This window comes from Leucoraja erinacea, chromosome 15, assembly GCF_028641065.1.
Source record: "Leucoraja erinacea ecotype New England chromosome 15, Leri_hhj_1, whole genome shotgun sequence".
Classification (NCBI taxonomy): domain Eukaryota; kingdom Metazoa; phylum Chordata; class Chondrichthyes; order Rajiformes; family Rajidae; genus Leucoraja; species Leucoraja erinaceus.
The window spans coordinates 18,527,155-18,547,897 of NC_073391.1; the positions used below are offsets into that span (position 1 = coordinate 18,527,155).

General features: G+C 40.2%; 1 protein-coding gene across 1 annotated transcript in view; it reads right to left on the reverse strand.

Annotated features, from left to right (window-relative positions):
* The window catches only part of LOC129704006 (uncharacterized), a 234,455-nt gene that overhangs the window by 44,097 nt on the left and 169,615 nt on the right, over window positions 1-20,743 (reverse strand). Inside the window, exon 18 of the mRNA XM_055646803.1 lies at window positions 10,462-11,764. Coding sequence (XP_055502778.1) covers window positions 10,462-11,764 — 1,303 coding nt within the window. The remainder of the gene's footprint in view (window positions 1-10,461; window positions 11,765-20,743) is intronic.

Genomic DNA, 20,743 nt, shown 5'->3' on the forward strand with positions numbered 1-20,743 from the left:
TAAGCTGCCAAGCAAAATAAGAGGTGCTGTTCCTCCAATTTCCACAAAAGCAACTATGTGTCATTTCTGATTGCCGTACACTTCAACGCCCACACAATCTATCAAAAAACATCTCCAACTTTATTTTTATCTGACAGCAGGCAAGGACCCCACATTGCCAGAAGGGATTACCTTTAGATTTGGGAACCAAGACTTCTGAGAAATGGTTGCTATTTCGTAACAATTCAAATAGTTCTCAGTGGTAAATTGTGACTACCTTGCAATTGAAAGATAGCGGAGTCAAGGGATATGGGGAAAAGGGTACTGATTGTGGATAATCAGCCATGATCACAGTAAATGGCGGTGCTGGCTCGAAGGGTCGAATGGCCTACTCCTGCACCTATTGTCTATCGTCTATTGTGAAATTGGTTTTGATGCTGTACGTACACAGTTCTGGTCACCCAGCTCTTGGAAGGACATTATTAAGCTGGAAAGAGGCAGAACAGATTCACAAGTATTTGACTGGGTCTGGAGGCCATGAGTTGCATGGAGTAGCTGGAGAAGTTGGGATTCTTCCTCTGGAGCTTGGGAGGCTGAGAGGTGAACTTATGGAGATATAGAAAATCCTGAGAGCTGCAAATAATGTGGATGGACAGTCGTTTTCCCAGGGCAGGGGAGTCTAAAACTAGAGGACATAGATTTACATTGCAAAGGGAAGATTTAAAAAAGATGTAAGGGCATTTTTTTTCCACACAGAGGGTGGTGGGTATATGCAACAAACTACTAGAGGAAGCTGTAGAGTTACAATTACAATCTTTAAAGACATCTGGACAGGTAATTGATAGCACAATGTTTAGATGGATATGGGGAAACACAGGCAAATATGACCAACTTGGACAAACATCTTGGTCATCAGGACGAGTTGGGCTAAAGGGCATATTCCGTGCTCAACGTCTCCATTATTCTCCAATGTTTAAATTCAAAGTCGTGAGACAATAAAGCAAACGTTTCAGCTTGTTGAATGTATCATTGGTGAACATGGAGAGCTTCAAACAACATCATGATTTCTGACAATTATATCTCCACAATCCATAAAATGTCAAGTCCAATATAAATTTACATTTTTTCTTAAACCATGATGATTTGTAACAAAACAATTAAAACAGCAGATGACGGGTAAGCAAAAGTACGTGACTACGCTTATGGTGATGCCTGTTGATGAATGGGACTTGTTTCTGAATTTTCGGGAGGCCTAAATAAGGTAAATCATCTTGACAATGGAAAATAAAGTGATGAACATAATATAACTGCTGCAACACAATAGTTAAGTGTCAAAACATGTTGTGTCCAGTAAGGACTGGAAACTGTTCCACGTACACACCATGGATAATTTTCTATTAGATATTCTCAAATTAAATATTGTAAGTTTAATGACATGTGGGAAAACTGCTTTAACAAGGAAAAATCCTCAGAGTCTTTGTCATAAACAGGGTTATACAGTTTAGTGAACACAGTCTTCAATTGGCAAAGGTTACACTGAATAAGTGACTCTCACATACACATCTTTTACAGAAAATAGATTCATTCTTTATTTTACTCATTTATTCTCTGATTCCCAATCAAAGTAACAATTGGAAGATGTATTCCCAGAGCAGTTGACATTGCTTTACTGCAATTGCCTCTAATACTCAACTTTTAACCTGCAAGTGGAGGCAAAAAGTCCAACAACCAAGTCGGTTGACCTAGAAATTGAATCATGCATGAGAACTTGCTCTAAACATGTGCTAAACACACATAGCTCTCTCCTAGGGTTGGCACAACCAGATTTGCCTACACACAACTCTTAGAACCCTGCAAATGTTTGGAGGTAGGCAGTGGTGCAGACACTTTGCTTCATTGACTTGGAAATAAGTAAGTAAGTTTTATTTATATGCCACAGGTGATGTGCCACAGGAAAATTGTTCTACAAGCATAGAAACCCAGGAAACCATGCCTGGCCAAGATAAAGTGCTAGTATGAGGTTGAGGCCATGGTGTTCAGTGCCAGGAGGAACTGGTCCCATTTTAGTCAAATCGCATCTTGTATGCTTCATGGTCAGTCACCACAATTCAAAGATTATCCGGCATTACACTCACATGTTTCCGTGAACAACATCATTTACATTCAGCAACTAAAAATACTTAGCGATCTCCATTAGTAATGCACATTCAAACCTTTAACAACATATTCGCACCCTTATCATAGCAATGTTACAAAATTTTGAGATTTAAAAAATCAAGTCTGCAATTTATCCCATCAGATAAAGCATAACAATAAGTTTAATTTGACACCAAATTCACTTTCATATCTCAAGTATTAAAAAAAGTTATGGCCATTTTCATACTCGGAAATTAGCATCTTGTTCCCTATTGATTTTCAATGGACATTACAAAAAAGCTGTGATCTTGGATAGTCAACAGGCCATTTCTTAAGGAAAGATTAACATTTTTAAATAGCCTAAGTGTCCAAAGATTATTCACAAATAATTCACAATATAACATGATTTTTTTATCTAATTTACATTAATTTATAGGCCAAATGGAAGGAATTTAGTGTTCAATTGCTGTAAATAAATGCCCATTTAAATCGGCTTTCCAGTGGGTTTCTGTGAACGCGCTGGTTTAGAATGTTGACAGCGCGCTAGATTAGTGCCCTCAAATGCCGAGAAAAATACTGCGGGATATAAAAAGCCCAAAATAAACTATTCGCTATAGATAACTTTAATTACAGGGTTATATATATGCCCCATTTAATGTAAAAATAAGGTACATACCTTTAATTGTTTGCTCTATAAAACCCTGGGGCTGCGAGAGGTCGCGGAATAAAACAGTAATTTTAAGACTATTATAACTATATTATCGAGGCCTATAAAACTAATAATACCTTTTGCGACCGGGTCTTGCAGCGATTTTTCGTTAATGATTTACTAGGCTGAACATGTGCGATTAGTACAGCCTAGTAAAAACCGCGTTTTAAACCCGCCCCCTCCAAACAGCGCCAAAATCGCCGACATGGCTGAGGGCAGATTCCCAATGACGATTCAGGTAGGTTTTGTAACATACCTACTTATCATTATTCCTTCATCCATATTTGCCTTTGTTGTAGGAGGCGTGTTCTATAATGCAATATAAAAGTAGGAAATAAAAGTAGGAGTGGTTCGCTAACAGGGCAGCACAGTGGACCTATTTCCACGCTGTGTCTCCAAACTAAACTAAACTGTAAAGGGCCTATCCCACTTTGCGATTTTTACGGCGACTGTGGGCGTCAGTGACTGACACCCGCAGTCGCCGAAAAACCATCAAGTTGTACGACAATCTATGACAGACTACAACACAGTTGACGTCGTAGCCTGTCATAGTTTTCTTTTCCTTTAAGCGGAAGGATATATTTAGCTTGTATAGACAGCGCAGAGAAGGTTCACTATATTGATTGCAGGGATGAAGGCATCGGCTCTGCACTAAACATTTACTAGAATTGGTTTATATTATCTGGATTTCAGAGAAGTGATCCGATTGAAGCATATAATGTTATGATGGGACTTGACAATGACATTGTGAGGATATATTCTCTCATCAGGGAATGTAGAAGTAGCAGGCATAGCTTCAGCACAAAGGGATGCCCACGTGAGATGGACATAAGGAGGAATGCCTACCCTTGGAGGATTGTAAACCTTTGGAATTCTGTACCCCAGAAACACACTCATATCGAGTCATTAAATATAGACTGAAATAGAAAGGTTTTTGGACAACCAGAAGCAAGTGTTATGGGGTCAGACAAGAAATTGGATTTGAAGCCAATGATTAGATCATTAATGGTGGAGCAGACTCAGAGAATGGGATAACATACAGTAACCTACCCTTTCTCCTCTTTTAGAACACATGCATAGTTTCACCAATTATCGAGGACAGATATTTAATTTCAGATTTTCTTTATTGAACTTCAGCCCATCAAGTCTGCACTGACCATCAACAAGCCTATTTTCACAAATACTAGTTCATCTTATTTTTTAAATTCTCCCCACATTCTGTGAGAAACATTACAGTAGCATTCAGTTATCACATAAAAATAACTTCTTACTTTTTGCTCGGGGGTTTTCTTTGACATTCCCTGAAAGCAGTAATTGCGCAGTATAGCATTTCAAGAACTTGTTAGATATAACTTTTTATGATCATATCTAAAACAATGTTTCTAAAAGGTTTGCATTGCAAATAGTGAAAGGCAGGTGAGAAATAAATCTTGTCATTTCTTCAGTGCCATGCTGCTAATGCAACTGATTCTATACAGAACTCTCAAAGTTCTGACGATAATCTTTCTCTTTTCTATATCCTGACTGTTTAAAACTAATCACAAGTTCCTACTCAAATTAATTCTTGCCGCACTTCAAAACTCAGCTGCCTGTTCAAAAGTAACTTCTAGTAAAGCAGACTTACAAAAATTGCAAGTCTGGACTTACAGTACCTGTGAAAAGGCAACCTTTTCTGTCTTGCACCACTTCCTGGTGTAATATCTTAAGCATAGATTGTTGGTGAAATATTTCATTTACTTTAGGCCTTATATTATATTCATAATAATTTAAATAACATGCATTATTAACGAGGTGAGTGCGGTATCACCAGCAAGCCAAGTAACAAAGTCCAAGATGGGCAATGATCAATTCAATAATCAAGAATTGTCTCACGGATTTTTCTGATGGCAATTATCGGCTAAAGCTACTTCATAAGATAAGTAAACAAAATAAAATAATACAATTATTAGACTTTCTAAGTTGCAATAATAATCATATTCTGAGCATAACTGTGTAACTGTTCAGTGGTGGCAATGACTTCTCATCTGCTGCATGCCTTCTGCACAACAGACTGAAAAAGGGTGGTGCGGTAATCAGATACAGAGATCTTGATTGTGGTTGTAGTCATTAGAAAGAGTTTCTCATGTTAGAGATAAAATTGAAATTCCAGTGCACATATACAAGTTCTTTGACCAGAAGGCAATGGAGGGAAAGAGAGGGCAGCTGTGATTCAGATCACAACACAAGCAGATAGATGGTTAGACAGAAATTCTTGACCTTAACCACCTCCACCTCCACCCCCTGGTGCAAGTGAAACAATGACAGATAACTGGTTGGTACCACAATCTATTTGATTTCTATTATACCTTGTAATCTAATTATTTGACAAAAAAAACAGAAAAGGGTTTTAGATTTTAGCGGGTCAGACAGCATCCCTGGAGAAAAATAATAGGCGATGTTTTGGGTTGAGACTTCCCCAGTGTTTTAAATAGTGAATAGTTCACGGAAAATCATTTTATGCCTTTGCCACTGGATTTTTCTGGAGCAGATGTTGTTGGAAACTGTACTAATATTTCTTCTGTGCGGCAAGGTGGCGCATCAGTAGGGATGCTTCCTTACAGTGCCAGGGACCTGGGTTTGATCCAGACTATGGGTGCTGTTTGTACGGAGTTTGAACATTCTCCCTGTGACCTGCGTTTTCTCTGAGAACTTTGGTTTCCTCTCACACTCCAAAGATGTACAGGTTGTAGGTTTGTAGGCTAATTGGCTTGGAATAATTGTAAATTGTCCCTAGTGTGTGCAGGATGGTGTTAATGTGCAGGATCGCTGGTCGCTGTGAACTCGGTGCGCCGAAGGGCCTGTTTCTGCACTGTACCTCCAAACTAAATTAAACTAAAACTCCCAAATCCTTTTCAGTGCCAAATAATTATTTCCCTCTCAATGATTTTCATTTCTAAATCATACTTTGGTTTCTAAAAATAGTTAGATGTTGTGATATTAGTGCTTGCCTTAATGACAATATAATCAACTTAAATATTCTACCAATATCACATGTATTCTATTTTCATTTGCAGCAAATATCTCAAAGAAAAGAACAAAACAATTTGTCACCAAATAAGCCAATAAATCATTCATGGTCTAATCATATTTGTGGAAAGAATAATTTCAGATAATTGTATGACAATTATAATCACAAATGATCTAAGGATATGAAATATTTATGCACAATTTGTCCAGGAACCTAATCATTTAACTGAAGATATCATAATTATGTACTTTCAAGGTACAATTGTTTCTGCTCTCATGACCACTGATGACTTATTTCTCATAAATAAGTTTCATTCAAAAGCTGCAGTGAGCAATAGCAGAATCAGGGGATTCATTAAGGTTCTCATTTTAAATCTCCTCATTTCCTAGAGAAAGAAACATTATTCTAAAGATAAAACTTCTCAAGCAATAATCCTTGAGAAAGATTAAGTTAGGTGCTTTCACCGAAGAGCTGACCTTCATCATTGTAGTAATTTTAAATTCAGATCTAAGTTGTGACAATTCATGCTTTTTGGACTTTTGGTATGGAAAAAATATTGATTATAATATTCCTCACATTATGGACAAATTAGTGTTCCATTCCCACCGTCATAGTTTTTCTGGTTCTCGATGGATTCACTGGAGCGAGATCTCAAAAATGAGACAAGACCCACATCAAATAATCTACTAAATCAGAAACTATGAGAGGCATTGACAGGGTAGATGGTCAAAACCTTTTATCTCCAGGGTGGAAATGTCAAAGACTGGAAGGCATAGCTTTAAGTGGACATCGCAAAGTTTAAACGAGATGTGAGGAGCAAGTTTTTTGTTTCACATAGAGCGTTGTGGTGGGTGCCTGGAATGCGCTGTCAGGGGTGGTGGAGGAGGCAGATATGATAGTCTTTTAAACAGGCACACGAGAATGAAGGGAATGTATTTACACACCTGCAGGCATATTATATGGATCACATGCAGGCAGAGGAGATTAGTTTTACTTGGCATCATGTTTGCTACAGACATTGTGGGTCAAAGTTCCTGTACTGTACTGTTCTGTGTTCTAGATGTCCTATGTAAGTACTTGTCACATTTGTGGTTCACCAAGCAGAGAGATCACGAATGGATATGAGATTCATAAAGATTCTCAATGAGAAAGTGGATCACCAGTTAATAGGCAATAGACAATAGACAATAGGTGCAGGAGTAGGACATTCGGCCCTTCGAGCCAGCACCGCCATTCACTGTGATTTTGGCTGATCAACCACATTCAGTACCCCGTTCTCACCATATCCCCTGACTCCGCTATCTTTATCTAACTCTCTCTTGAAAGCATCCAGAGAATTGGCCACCACTGCCTTCTGAGGCAGAGAATTCCACAGATTCACAACTCTCTCGGTAAGAACATTTTTCCTCATCAACAATCTAAATGGCCAACCCCGTATTCTTAAACTGTGGTCCCTGGTTCTTGACTCCCCCAACATCGGGAACATATTTCCTGCCTCTAGTGTGTCCAATCCCTTAATAATCTTATATGTTTCAATAAGATTCCCTCTCATCCTTCTAAATTCCAGATAATACAAGCCCAGCCGCTCCATTCTATCAACATATGACAGTCCCGCCATCCCGGGAATTAACCTTGTGAACCTACGCTGCACTCTCTCAATAGCAAGAATGTCCTTCCTCAAATTCGGTGACCAAAACTGCACACCATACTCCAGGTGTGGTCTCACTAGGGCCCTGTACAACTGCAGAAGGACCACTTTGCTCCTATACTCAACTCCTCGTGTTATGAAGGCCAATATGCCATTGCTTTCTTCACTGCCTGCTGTACCTGCATGCTTAGTTTCAGTGAGTGATGAACAAGGACCCCCAGATCTCTTTCTACTTCTCCTTTTCCCAACTTGACACCATTCAGATAATAATATGCCTTCCTTTTTCTGCCAAAGTGGATAACCTCACATTTATCCACATTAAACTTCACCTGCCATGCATCCGCCCACTCACCCAACCTGTTCAAGTCATCCTGCATCCTCATAGCATCCTCCTCACAGTTCACACTGCCACCCAGCTTTGTGTCATCTGCAAATTTGCTGTTGTTACTTTGAATCCATTCATCTAAATCAATGATGTGTATTATAAATAATTGCAATCCCAGCACCAAGCCTTGCGGTACCCCACTAGTCACTGCCTGCCATTCTGAATGGGACCCGTTTATCCCTATTCTTTGATTCCTGTCTGCCAACCAATTTTCCATCCACATCCACTGGCTCTCTCTTGTCCATTTTCCTAGTTTCATCATCAAAAAATTCCAGAAGATTAGTCAAGCATGATTTCCCCTTCGTAAATCCATGCTGACTCAGATTGATCCTGTTACTGCTTTCCAAATGTGCCATTATTTCATCTTTTATAATTGACTCCAGCATCTACCTCACCACCGATGTCAGGCTAACTGGTCTATAATTCCCTGTTTTCTCTCTCCCGCCTTTCTTAAAAAGTGGGATAACATTAGCTACCCTCCAATTCACAGGAACTGATCCTGAATCTATAGAACATTGGAAAATGATCGCCAATGCGTCCATGATTTCTAGAGCCACTTTCTTAAGTACCCTGAGATGCAGACCATCAGGCCCTGGGGATTTATCAGCCTTCAGTCCAATTAGTCTACGCAACACCATTTCCTGCCTGGTGTGAGTTTCCTTCAGTTCCTCCGTCGCCCTAGATACTCTGGTCACCAGTATATCAGGAAGATTGTGTCTTCCTTTGTGAAGATAGATCCAAAGTACCTGTTCAACCGTCTGCCATTTCCTTGTTCCCCATAATAAATTCACCTGCTTCAGTTTTCAAGGGCCCAAATTTGGTCTTAACTAAATTTTTTCCTCTTATACCTAATACCTAAAGAAGCTTTTACTGTCCTCCTTTATATTCTTGGCTAGGTTACCTTTGTTACTCATCTTTTCTCCCCGTATTGCCTTTTTAGTTATCTTCTGTTCTTTTTTTAAATTTCCCAATCCTCTGGCTCACCGCTCATCCTTGCTATGTTATACTTCTTCTTTTTTATTTTTATACTGTCCTTGACTTGCTTTGTCAGCCATGGTCGCTCCATACTCCCCTTGGAATCTTTCTTCCTCATTGGAATGAACTGATCCTGCACCTTCATACCTGCCATGGTTGTTCCACTGTCATCCCTGCTAAGGTATCTTTCCATTCAAATTTGGCCAGCTCCTCCCTCATGGCTCTATAGTCCCCTTTGTTCAACTGTAATACTGACACTTCCGATTTTCCCTTCTCCCTCCCAATTAAAGATTAAAACATCATATTATGGTCACCACCTCCTAATGACTCCTTTACCTCAACTTCCCTTATCAAATCCAATTAATTACACAATACTAAATCCAGAATTGCCTTCTTCCTGGTAGGCTCCAGTACAAGCTGCTCTAAGAATCCATCACAGAGATACTCCACAAACTCCCTTTCTTGGGGTCCAACACCAATCTGATTTTCCCAGTCTACCTGCATGTTGAAAGCTCCCATAACAACCGTAGCATTCCCTTTGCGACATGCCAATTTTAACTCTTAAGGAGTCGTGAATTAATTCACAGACAGATTCATGAAATTATCCTATTTCCCGTTTGGCCAGTCCAGCCTAATAAGGCATTGTAGCAGAATTAGGCCATTTGGCGCATCACGTATACTCCGTCATTCACTCATGGCTGATCTATCTGCGCCTCTTAACCCTGTTCTCCAGCTTAGGGAGTCCAATATTAAACGTCCATGAACAACTCAAATAAGGGTTATGAATCTTGAAATGGATGCTGCCATTTCCTTCTCTTTAGAGAATAAACGGCGCAGACAATGTTCGCAATATGCGATTAAGAAAATCGAAAAACGGAGTCTGCAGACTCAAAAACAAATTGATTTAAGCGATAATGTCAAAATCCTCTCCCTAACCTAGGGCGGTTGGTTGTTTCCCAAATGTCCCTCTGAATGGTTCCAAAGCACATTTTATTGATGCGACTTCTGATCACGAGAATCCTTTGGAATCATGCACCCTTTTGCACAAAACAATCACCGTTCAACCCCTTAAAATGCGTGACTGCCAATTGTAACAGTAGTGCTCACTTCCTAACAGAGATCAGACAATTTAGCATAGACTATAGATGTATTACGACTGATACCTAACGTGACATGTTCGTACAATAGCTCAAAAAATACAATATACATATTTTCCCTTCTTTTTACTCCAGCACTCTGTGCCTTTTTTTGTAAGTGAGCATCTGCAGTTCCGTGTGTCAACATTTTCCCTTCTTCGTGGTTGGCCTTCCTGACCACCCACTACAAAACAAATCTGCTTCCACACTTCTGTCAATGGTCTCTTAAACAGTTTCCGAGAAGACCACAGATATCGAGGGCAGAAGAAAGAATTTTGATACCCTCTTTTAATACCATTTTGATTCAGTGCCATAAACCTCATGTTTTTAAATTCAAACAAACGCCTCATCAGCACAAAATGGGAATTGCCATTGGTAATATGTTGTTACCATCCAAAACATTGACTATCTGTTTAATTTGTTCACTAGCAGCCTCTGCAAATCTGAAAAATACATTTCACTGAATGTAACCACTTAATCACTTACGTTTTTAAAGGTAGCCTCTTCTTCTTTGATGACTTATTGTTACTATCCCCTTCACTTGCACCAGTGTCATCGTTCACCTCAAATGAAGCAGGGGATTGAGAAGGAGATCCTGAGAGTTTTGTAGAAGATTTAAATGGGTCCGTTGAGCTTTCACAGTTATCCGCTTTGATACTTGATGAAGCATGGTGCTTGGGAGAATTTGGGACCTGCACATTGGTGTTGAAGGGGTTGAAATTTGGATCTTCCCATTTTGAAGGGTCGAATGAATATGCCATCTTTGGAATGGGGATTTCATCAGGATCAGCAGCTGAGTAGGATGATGGAGCACTCTCGACCTTTTCAACGGGTGGAGCCTTCTTGATTCCTAGCTTTGGCTTTCGTAGTGGCATCTTCCCACCGGGTTTTTTGCCAAATTTCTTAGGAACAGGTTTTTTTGCGAGATCACTATCAAAGTTGTCTTTGTCCTCAGAATAATCAAATTCCAGCCTCACAGCATGGCCCACAACCGGAGGAATGGACACTGTGCCAGACTCAGTCGCAACTTTGTCCAAATCTTTTCTCGCAACAGAAACGGTCTCAGTTTCAGCCTGTGCTACTGGTACATTTTGTAGTTTATCTCCACTTGCAAGTGAATTTTGCTCAGTAAGGTTGGCTTGATCAAAACTGTTGGATGGCAGAAGAGGAATAAAAGACTCCTGTTGGTTTACAGCGCTTCGTAAACTGCTGCAGGAGGATTCAGGTGCATTCACTTCTTTATTTGTCTTGGAGACAGTGGGCTTTGTTTGGGCTTCAGTTGTAGTTGGAGCCTCTGTTGGCTTTTCCGCTGGTGTCTCTGCTGGCTTCTCTGATTTAATCTTCTTTTTCAGAGATTGTGGTCTTTTCTTTTTCTTAACGCTGGGAGCATTATCTGAGGCTATGCTAAAGGCCTCTGCCTGCACAGTTTTTGCCACATCCTCAATGCTACCAACATCTGTAATTCCAGCAGGTTTTCGTAAGATTGGCGGAGACGCTGGTGCTGGTGGGCTCCTGGAGCTGGTCAATGTGCTCAGAGGCTTCTCACTGGCTTGCCACTCAGGTTCAGAACCTTCTGCGTCTGCAGTCGAGCTGGGAGCTAAAGAGGGCTGAGCATGGAAAGTGTCCAAGACCTCAAGATGATCAAAATCAATTTTATAAGCTCCACTACTAGCTATTGGTTTATCTTCATCAAATACAATCGAAGCCGACTCAGAGAGATGTCTGACGGATTCCGTTGGCTGTGATGAGTTCTCAGCGGCAGCAACAATCTGATTATCAGGAACGAGTACTGAAACAGAAAATAAAGTGTTTAATATATATTATTAATGACATATAAACACCACTTTTTGTCACTTAAATCCAGATTTCTTCTTGCCCCAATTCTAATTAAGGGGTCAAGGAAAGAGCGTTCACGTCGCGGCCCCGTTTCCACCAATCTTTTTCCACCACCACGCACAAGGAGCGCTAGGCGCAGTTGTATGCAGATGCCGTGAAGTGTGTTCAGCTCGGCTGAACAATTTCTAATCTTGTGATGTGGACTCGATAAGAAGATTCAAATTGAAATAATCCAAATACTTTAATAATAGTATTTAAACATGTTTAGACTTACAACATAATTGTGATTCTTTAAAAAGTATGTCAGGATATTTGAACATTGAAAATACAAGAGCATTTTATCGATGCAACAGAGAATAAATAAATAAATAAATAATGTGTTTTGCCATATGCAGAAATAGAATCAAATGCATCCGTCAAATAGATCATATCCCACTTGGTTTGTCAGTGACCAACTCTCTTTTTTATCACTGTAGACTCACTCTGCTTACCTGACATGCACGCCTTATTACGACAACTCTTCCTCCAGCAAAACACTGTGGCGAAGACTAAACCGGTTTTTTTTTGCCATCTGATTCCGTAACCCCTCCCTTTACAATCATTTTTTGATCAAATAGGCCAGCCTGTCATAACTTTGGCATTTATTTCAATCCTGAATTTTGCTCCATACTTTTTGCATCAGTAAAGGCCCCTATCTGCACCCCTGTGTCCCTATCAATCTCCTTACCTTGGCCTTTCTGGCTTCGCAGCATTAAATACACTCCATGCTCCACCCTCTTGATTCCAGCTTACCCAAAATGTTTGCACTTGTTCCATTACTCTTGTAATAAGTCTATTTTAAACCTAACCCACCAGCTTAATAATAGAAAGAGTGGAGGAGGAAGTGATGTGAAGTGGTATGGCCTGTACATTTCCCACATGAGTTCACATTTGCAAATATCAAAGCATTACTACAATTGGCACTTATCATTAAATTGAAGCTGTTACCCATTATATGCTCTATTTGATATTCTTCATCATTATATTAATTGTTTTCTTTCCCTGAGTGAAAACTGTGGCTTTGTTCATTTGCATATGGATTTCATTTTGCACCAGCCACACATTTCAGGAAGCTAATATTATACAAGTGCCATTTTGACTTATTTTAGTAAATAGAGTATTCTGATGTTAAAGGTTTAGGGACCTCATGACGACAATATCTCTTCTCAATCTGACCAGCTTTGTGCTGATAATACAGTTTGGATGAAGATGTAAGATATTAAACCACGTCTCTGATTATGTATGCACCTAGTTAATTCTCGGTACAGCCAGGAGAATACAAGGATTGCCTTCTCGTACTTGCAAGTGTATATTGATCTGAGAAATGGATCTGGTGAGTCACCACTCTCACATCCACGCACGCACGCACACTGGGAAGCATGACAAAAGCAACATTTATCATTCCTATCTGATTAAAAAATAAACATAAAATAGTGGAAAACATTGTGCTAACTCCCCCAACACACTCTTTTCAATCAATTTTATCTCAATTTTATTTCCATGTTTTTGTCTTTCTCCCTGCAATTAAGAGTAACTGCAATTCATTATCCGACGGGTAATATTTACCCTGCTAAACTGCCTTTGAAGATGAATCAATAAGAGGGCTGGGTCTAAAAAATGAGTGATCTGCTCATTATTTGCAGCTAACAGGAAAAATCAATATGTATTCCTTCCAATTACCAATAATAAATAAATCCAGACTCTTAAAACATGACCTAATTTAGATTTTTTAAACTATCCACGGTAAGGGGAAATTAAAAATGAGGGCAAAAATGATCTAGTTCAAGGTGGGGAAAGATAATTTAAGCCCACAAGAATACAATGATTTGAGGTGAGTATGAAGTGAAATCTTTCTGCTTTCAAAATCTGCGTCCTGGTTTTACTGGAGCAGGGGGATGGCTTATCCACTCTTGGGTTGGTCACTGAAAACGTTTAAAGGGAAGTCATACCTCCAATCTAATATCTCACCCCCCCCCCCCCCCCCCCCCCCCATTTCCCCACCAGTCAAAATGCAAACATTTACATTGACCCAACAATTGGCTGGCTCCCCTCCAAATCTACCGCCTGACCTCAACAACTCCACTCCAGCAATCAGCAGGAGAACTAGCAGAGAATTGAGACGGAAAGACTGTGAATTGCAGCCAGTCATCCAAGAAACAGTCGCTTCCAGGTTTCTCATCTGGAAATCCTCCCACGGTTTCCTCTGTGGACGGGATAAGTAAATGGATGAATAAGCCTACAGCAGAAATGTGACTTCAATATTAGAAGCAATCTTACTTTCAGAGACCACGACAGAACTTCTGACCAACGAAAGCACTTGATAGATCACCTTAAACTTGTTTTCCTCACATGGTGGATGCAGGGCCGAAAATCCAAAGCCAACCTTTTACAGGAATAAATGGGAAGGGTACAGGAAACAACAGTTGTGCTCAGAGACACACCAGATGATTCATCGTTCAGTCACCCAGCACACACATTCCTCCCCAAAGCTAAACGGGACAGAAGGGATTGTTTATATTATCTAAGATGTTTTCTCGGTTCTCAAGCTGGAAGGAAGCTGAATTATTTTGAAGGAATCTAACAGCTAATTTTGAAAGAATCTAATTTTTTGAAGGAATACTGCAGTCATGGGGGAAAAATTTTTTTTTGTCGGAATTCTAACAAATTTTCTTATGAATGGGAATAGTGCTAAATTACTTTAATGTACTTTAAGAAAAAGAGGATCATCTGGCAAGGGTGGTTAACAATGAGAGAAGCTTGTCATTTTTAACCACCTATTCCAAGCCTGTCAAATGCAGCAGCTGAGTGAACATTTACACAATTGAAATAAGTATTAAAATCTGGAAGATCTTTCTTTATATATAGTTTGGCAAATTACAGTTATTGTCTAAATTTGAGAACAGGATTGCAATTGTTTGTGGCGTAGGATTCAGTTTAATGATTAGGTTTTACCCCAGGACTCATTTCATTATTAAAAAATGCTCTGAATGTGCACAAACCGACAAAGCCCTTGGGATTAAATGCAGGGAAACAGTTCCTACTAAATTGTACAGAGGAAACTCTCCGGTGTCTGTAATACTAATCAAACTTGGGGAAAGGAAATGAAGTAAAGTTGTGTTAAAACAAGTCTGGTATAAGCACGCCCTAATAAGAATAAGCATGAGCTGTATTTTGCCAAGCAGATGTCTAATAATGCTTTTTCTTCCTCATTTCATCAGTTCGACGTAATCCTTCACAGTACCATGCTTTGGGTAACAATATTGATGTGAAAAATAGTCAGTTTTCTACAGATGATTAGAAATTTCCTGTAAACATGATTTTTGAAAACATTTTGAAGATAAAGGTCTATTTACAGCTGTGAACCTGCCTTTTCACCGGTATTCCGTGAGACCACCCTTTCACAGCAGCCAGTGCTGAAATATCTTTTTGACATTGTTGAATTGAAGTGAGTGAGTAACCAAAAGATATTATTTTTCAGTTGTGTAAAAGTCTCTATGAAAATCTCACAACCATATTGAATATAAACTGACGCAATACGTATGCCACACTGTAAATGTATATCAAGCTGTAGACTCTAATTAATATTTCCACCAGTGTAGTGTCTATTGTCAATATAAAACAGAAGAATGGGATTGAGAGGAAAAAATAGATCAGCCCTGATCATTTGATGACTCGATAGGCCAAATGGTCTCAATTTTCTTCTGTGTCTTATGGTCTTGCATTGTACAAAAGCATTAGGTCATCTCATCGAGAGAAGACAATTGTCACTCTTTCTTTTCCATTGGTCCAATAGTATGCTTATATCATGATTTCTGAAAAAAAATGTTTCAATCGACATGACTTCAGATATTGCAAGACGGAACTTATGGGGAATAACCAAACTTATTAGGAAGGTGTTTGTATTCATTGCTGTTCAGCAAACCCAAGTTTGAAGCAATCTTTAGTACTTCAATGACCTAGGTATTATGCGTATTTGGAGGAAAGGTTTGGGTGGCGGGGGTGGGTGCGGAGAAGAGAAGATGGGGTGCGGGAACACGGGCCAAACAAACTGACAGCCTTTGATCATTATTCACACAAGGCTGGCAAGATGTTGTCTTTCTCTCCAGATAATGAAGCAAGAACAGATTACACAATTTATTCTTTACATAAATATAAGAAACTGTTAATTATGTCTTTATTACCTGGGCCATTTTAAGGATCTCATTACTGATCTCCCATTTACTAACCTAATCTTTAGAGAGGAAAACAATCTCTTAATTGTTTAATTATCATTGCTTTAATACCCGTTTCAAATTCATTTATTTGATTAAGGACATGGTCATCGTTCCTATTCATTTCATGGTTGTTTCTAAAATGCCTTGTAGCAATTTATTTTTTAAATCAACTTCATTAAATGCAAGCCATTGTTCAGATCACCTGATGAAAACCAAAGGGAAAAAAAATGACTATCCCATCTGCACATTCCTAAGCGAAGCCAGTGAAGCTGTTCAAAACTGTATTTAACATGTGTGTGCTTGTTCTACCATATGCTTTGTTATATAGATATTGGTAAAAACATGCCACACACAGTAACTATTTCAATCCCATAACCGTTCCAACAAATGTAACTATTTTAACTCCCATGTCCATACTGATCTTTCTGCCCTGCAATGGAGGAGTGAGGCCACACACACACTGGAGAAACAGCACCTCATATTCCGCCTGGCTAACTTGCATCCTAACGGTATGAACATTGAATTCTCCAATTTTAGGTAACAATAGTCTACAAATACCCCCCCCCCCTTCACCCTCCTTTTTTCTCTCTCCTCCTTACCCCTCCCTCCCTTGCGCCCAGGCACGTGCCGTGAGTAATTACTCTGGGTAGGCAGTCAGTCGGCTTTTTTAAAAAAAATTAATCCGCGCAGGCGCAGATTGTTCTCTCCGTAAAAATAAAAAATAAAAATAAAAACAGTAACAATTCAATTTGCCCAAGGCTTCCAAGTCTCCTTTATTCTGAATTACTGAATGGGTGGGTGGGGGGTGTGAAGGGTGATGGCAGGTGACGAGATGGTGGGAAAAATGGGAGCACAAGGAAAAGTTGAATCAGTTGTCATCTTATTGAATGACAATACTTGTTCAAGGGACCAATTGGGGGGAGAGTTCCTTTCGCAGTGTGTGGGGAGTCTGTGCCAGGGGTAAAGTTGTGGGGAGAGCAGGAGTGTTGAGAAGGAGGGGGTCGGGGATAATGCCAGTAACTCACTCACTCACCGCTGCCGCAGCTCTTCGGGCGCGAAGCCACCGCATTATAGCCGGGGATAGAAGCAGCTTGGGGAGCTGCGAGCGGCAGCCGTGACCCGACAGCAGAACTGGCCGCCACTTCACCTGCTCACCTCTGGCAGTGCTCTCCGTCTGAACACCTCTCGCCTGCCGCTCACTCATGTCAGCCGCTTATTGCAAATCCTTAAATTCCCACAGCCGAGTAAATACAACCTCAACCTGACATGAGTGAGGCCAGCGAGCGGCAGGAGAGAGGTTTTTAGAACGAGAGCTGCCCAGAGGTGAGCGGGGCCCCTCAAAAGGCGCTGAGGTGGTGGCCGCTCGCAGCCACCCGAGCTACTTCTCACCCCCCGGCCTTCGTGCAAGGAGCGTCGCAAGTGGGTTACTGGTATGATCCAGATCCCCTCCTTCAAAACGCTTCTACCCTCCCCGCAACTTTACCCGGGCCAGACTCCCCAAACACTGTGAAAGGAGCTCTCCCCCCACCCCCACACCCCGGGAAATACGGTATTTAAAACCATCACCAAGAAATCGGTACACAAACTACATTCTTCTCTCCCTGTTTCCTAAGATACTCTTAAAATAATGCCAATCCACTTTTGAAAACCCCACCAAGAAACCAGCGCTGCGCATGCACAGTAGGCTGCTGCACCCGTGCAGCGCTGCAAAGCCAGAATTTCAGCTGCCTCAGCCCCGCTTGAAATTGACGGGCTGAAGTAGCGCTGACGGCACGTGGGCTGCACAGACCTTCACATGTTGCAAGTGATGCGGATGAAAGGCACGGAGAATTATGCCGACCTAAGAGATCGATCTCTTAAATAGGCATAATTCCCCCATGCCTTTACTATTTATATTTAGTAATTACCAGTTTATAATTTTAGTCAGGGTCGGCAGTGTCTACCTTGCCCACCCTGGCGGCACGTGCCTGCTTGTGCCCTACCTGGACTCGCACCCATTTTTCCCCTTTCCTTCCATCCATCTTCCTTCCCCTGGACTCACAATTCGCACCTTCTCTATCCTCATTACACCCCTTTTGTTGTTTCAACCCCCCCCACCTGTATCCACCTATCACTCGCCAGGCTTTGTCCTGCCCTCCCCCCCCCCCCCCCCCCCCACCCCTTCCAGTTTTCTCCTCCTCCACCACAATCAATTTGAAGAAGAGTCTTGACCCAAAACATCACCTATCCATGTTCTGCAAAGATGCTGTCTGACCTCCTAAATTATTCCAAAAATCTAGGCCTTGTTTTGTAAACAAACATTTGGAGTTGCTTGTGTCCATATCTTATTTTTTAAATTGTTAAATTGTCAAATGGTCCATTTAATCTATATAATCTCATTAAATGCTATTTAAGCAACTCTTATCTTAATGTATTTGGAAACATTGCATGACACACACTGCATTGCCGCACAGTGTATTTTTTTGTGATGGGTTCAAACATTTTCAACCATTGTTAAAGTGAAGTTAAAATAAGCAATAGAGCTTTAATTTTTAGAAAAAAACATAAACTACGTGGCAGCCCAGAATGACAACATTTAACAGGCAACATGCCTCAGTTTTCTTGACTATATTATTTAGAATTTTTTTTCAGTCTGATTTCCTTCATTCACTCAATCACAAAAGAATGATGACACACTTGCACACCAACTGGAGTGCCAGATGTTCTCCACTAATGGTTGCTTTCGTACATGCGTGCAGATTTATACAGCTATTCCAACCACATTTTCCAAGACAAATTTCCTATATATTCATGGTTAATACATCCAATTCACAGAGGGAATAGAGAAAATAAATCAACAGGAAAAACCTTTCAATCACAATATCCCTGATATAAGATTCAATTAGTAAAGCTCTTTATGCTAACTGATTCAGCTTTCAAAGGGACTATATGTCCATTTGACAACTCAGCAGCATTTAACTCAAAATATCCAGTTGATCATCTATTATTGTGTCGATGGCATGTTTTTATCTGGTACGAGCGTTACAGATTCAATACTCGTGACCCTTGCTATTATCTGAAGAAGCTTCAATTTGTAGTGTGATCATGTGGACCAAATGACTTATCAAAAGCCAAGTTTAATTCCAATGGGAAGAAAAGAAACAGGCGAGTTGCCAAACTGAATCTCCAGATTTCTTATCAATCCCTACAACAGCTGTTGACCTGGAAAATAATGGTAGCTGCCCACAGCAAATTGATTAGCATCTCCCAGCTCCTCATAACATATTGTCTGCTCAGCAAATTCTGTGCTTTTATTTCACCAAATGCCTGGCCGTATTATCTGCACAGAACTGGTGAAGAACTGTTTTGTTTTTGGATGGGGCTGTGGAAGGCCTCCAGGGCTGTGGCCATGAACCTGTGTCAAATTGTATCATGCAAATTATATTGCAAGAAATCCATAGTCTATACATCATTTTTGTACCTAGGGCTTTAAAAGTATCATGCAATTGGAGAAACACTGGATATTTCAAAGTTAATTTCAACTTGAAGCATTGAGACATTTGATCCATTAATGGGTAATAACATTCTAATGCCTAACTGTATTCCTAGTGTGAATATTCTGCAGGCTTGTAGTCAGGATTTGCAATGTTCAAGTAATTGTTACAGTATGTTTCTCTTCTCTTTGCCTTTTCTGAGAAATTAAATGCACACAGCCATCCAGAGCAAATGCCTCATAGGTGCCTTAGCGTGCCAGTCTGGCACTGTGTGATCCATTTCCAATCTTGCTCAATGCATTGAAGAGTAACAGCAATGCTTTGTCGGGTAGAGACTGCAGAGGCTGAGATATTGAATTATTAAGAAATATTGTACATGGCAGAAATTTTTAATGAAAAAATGCTAAGGGATCAATGAATCACAAACACGGGTTAATATTTCAACAACAAACCTTCAGTTTAGTAGAGAGATACAGTGTGGAAATAGGCCCTTCAGCCCACTGAGTCCAATGATCACCTGTACACGAGTTCTGTTATCTCAGTTTCATATACTGCACACCAGCAGCAATTTTCCAAAAGCCAATTAATCTGCACGTCTTTGGAATGTTTCAGGAAACCGGAGCACCCAGAGAAAACCCACACGGTCACAGGGAGAACAGACAGCACCCATAGTCAGGATCACACCTATAGTCAGGATCGAACCCGGGTCTCAGGCACTGTAAGACAGCAACTCTACCACTGCACAGCTGTGCCGCCCAGTTGGGTTGCATTCAAAACTGGTGTGTACCAACAAGGGCAATCACTGCAACATGTTAACCAATATTTCATTTCCAGTATTTAATGGATCTGATAATTTCAAGGCACACCACACAACATGACTTCATGATTTGGTTCAGCAGCCCATGGTGATCCTCTGCAACCACCTTTGGATGCAACGTCAGCCTGCATAAAAAATTCCAAAACACCAGGCAAAAACCTAAGCACAAAAATTATTTCTATGTCTTATCTCTTATCTACCATCCCAGAAAGAAAGCCCAACAGAGGTTTCTTTCAATGTTATTTGTGAGGCCTTTGTTGTATTTAAATCTGCTGTGTTAATGCCCTACAAAATAATGTTGATTCAACATCAAAGTTAACTCCCAGGATGTCCCTATGTTATTGACAAAACTATCAAAACTATTTTAATTCATGCTTGCTTCATCTTTC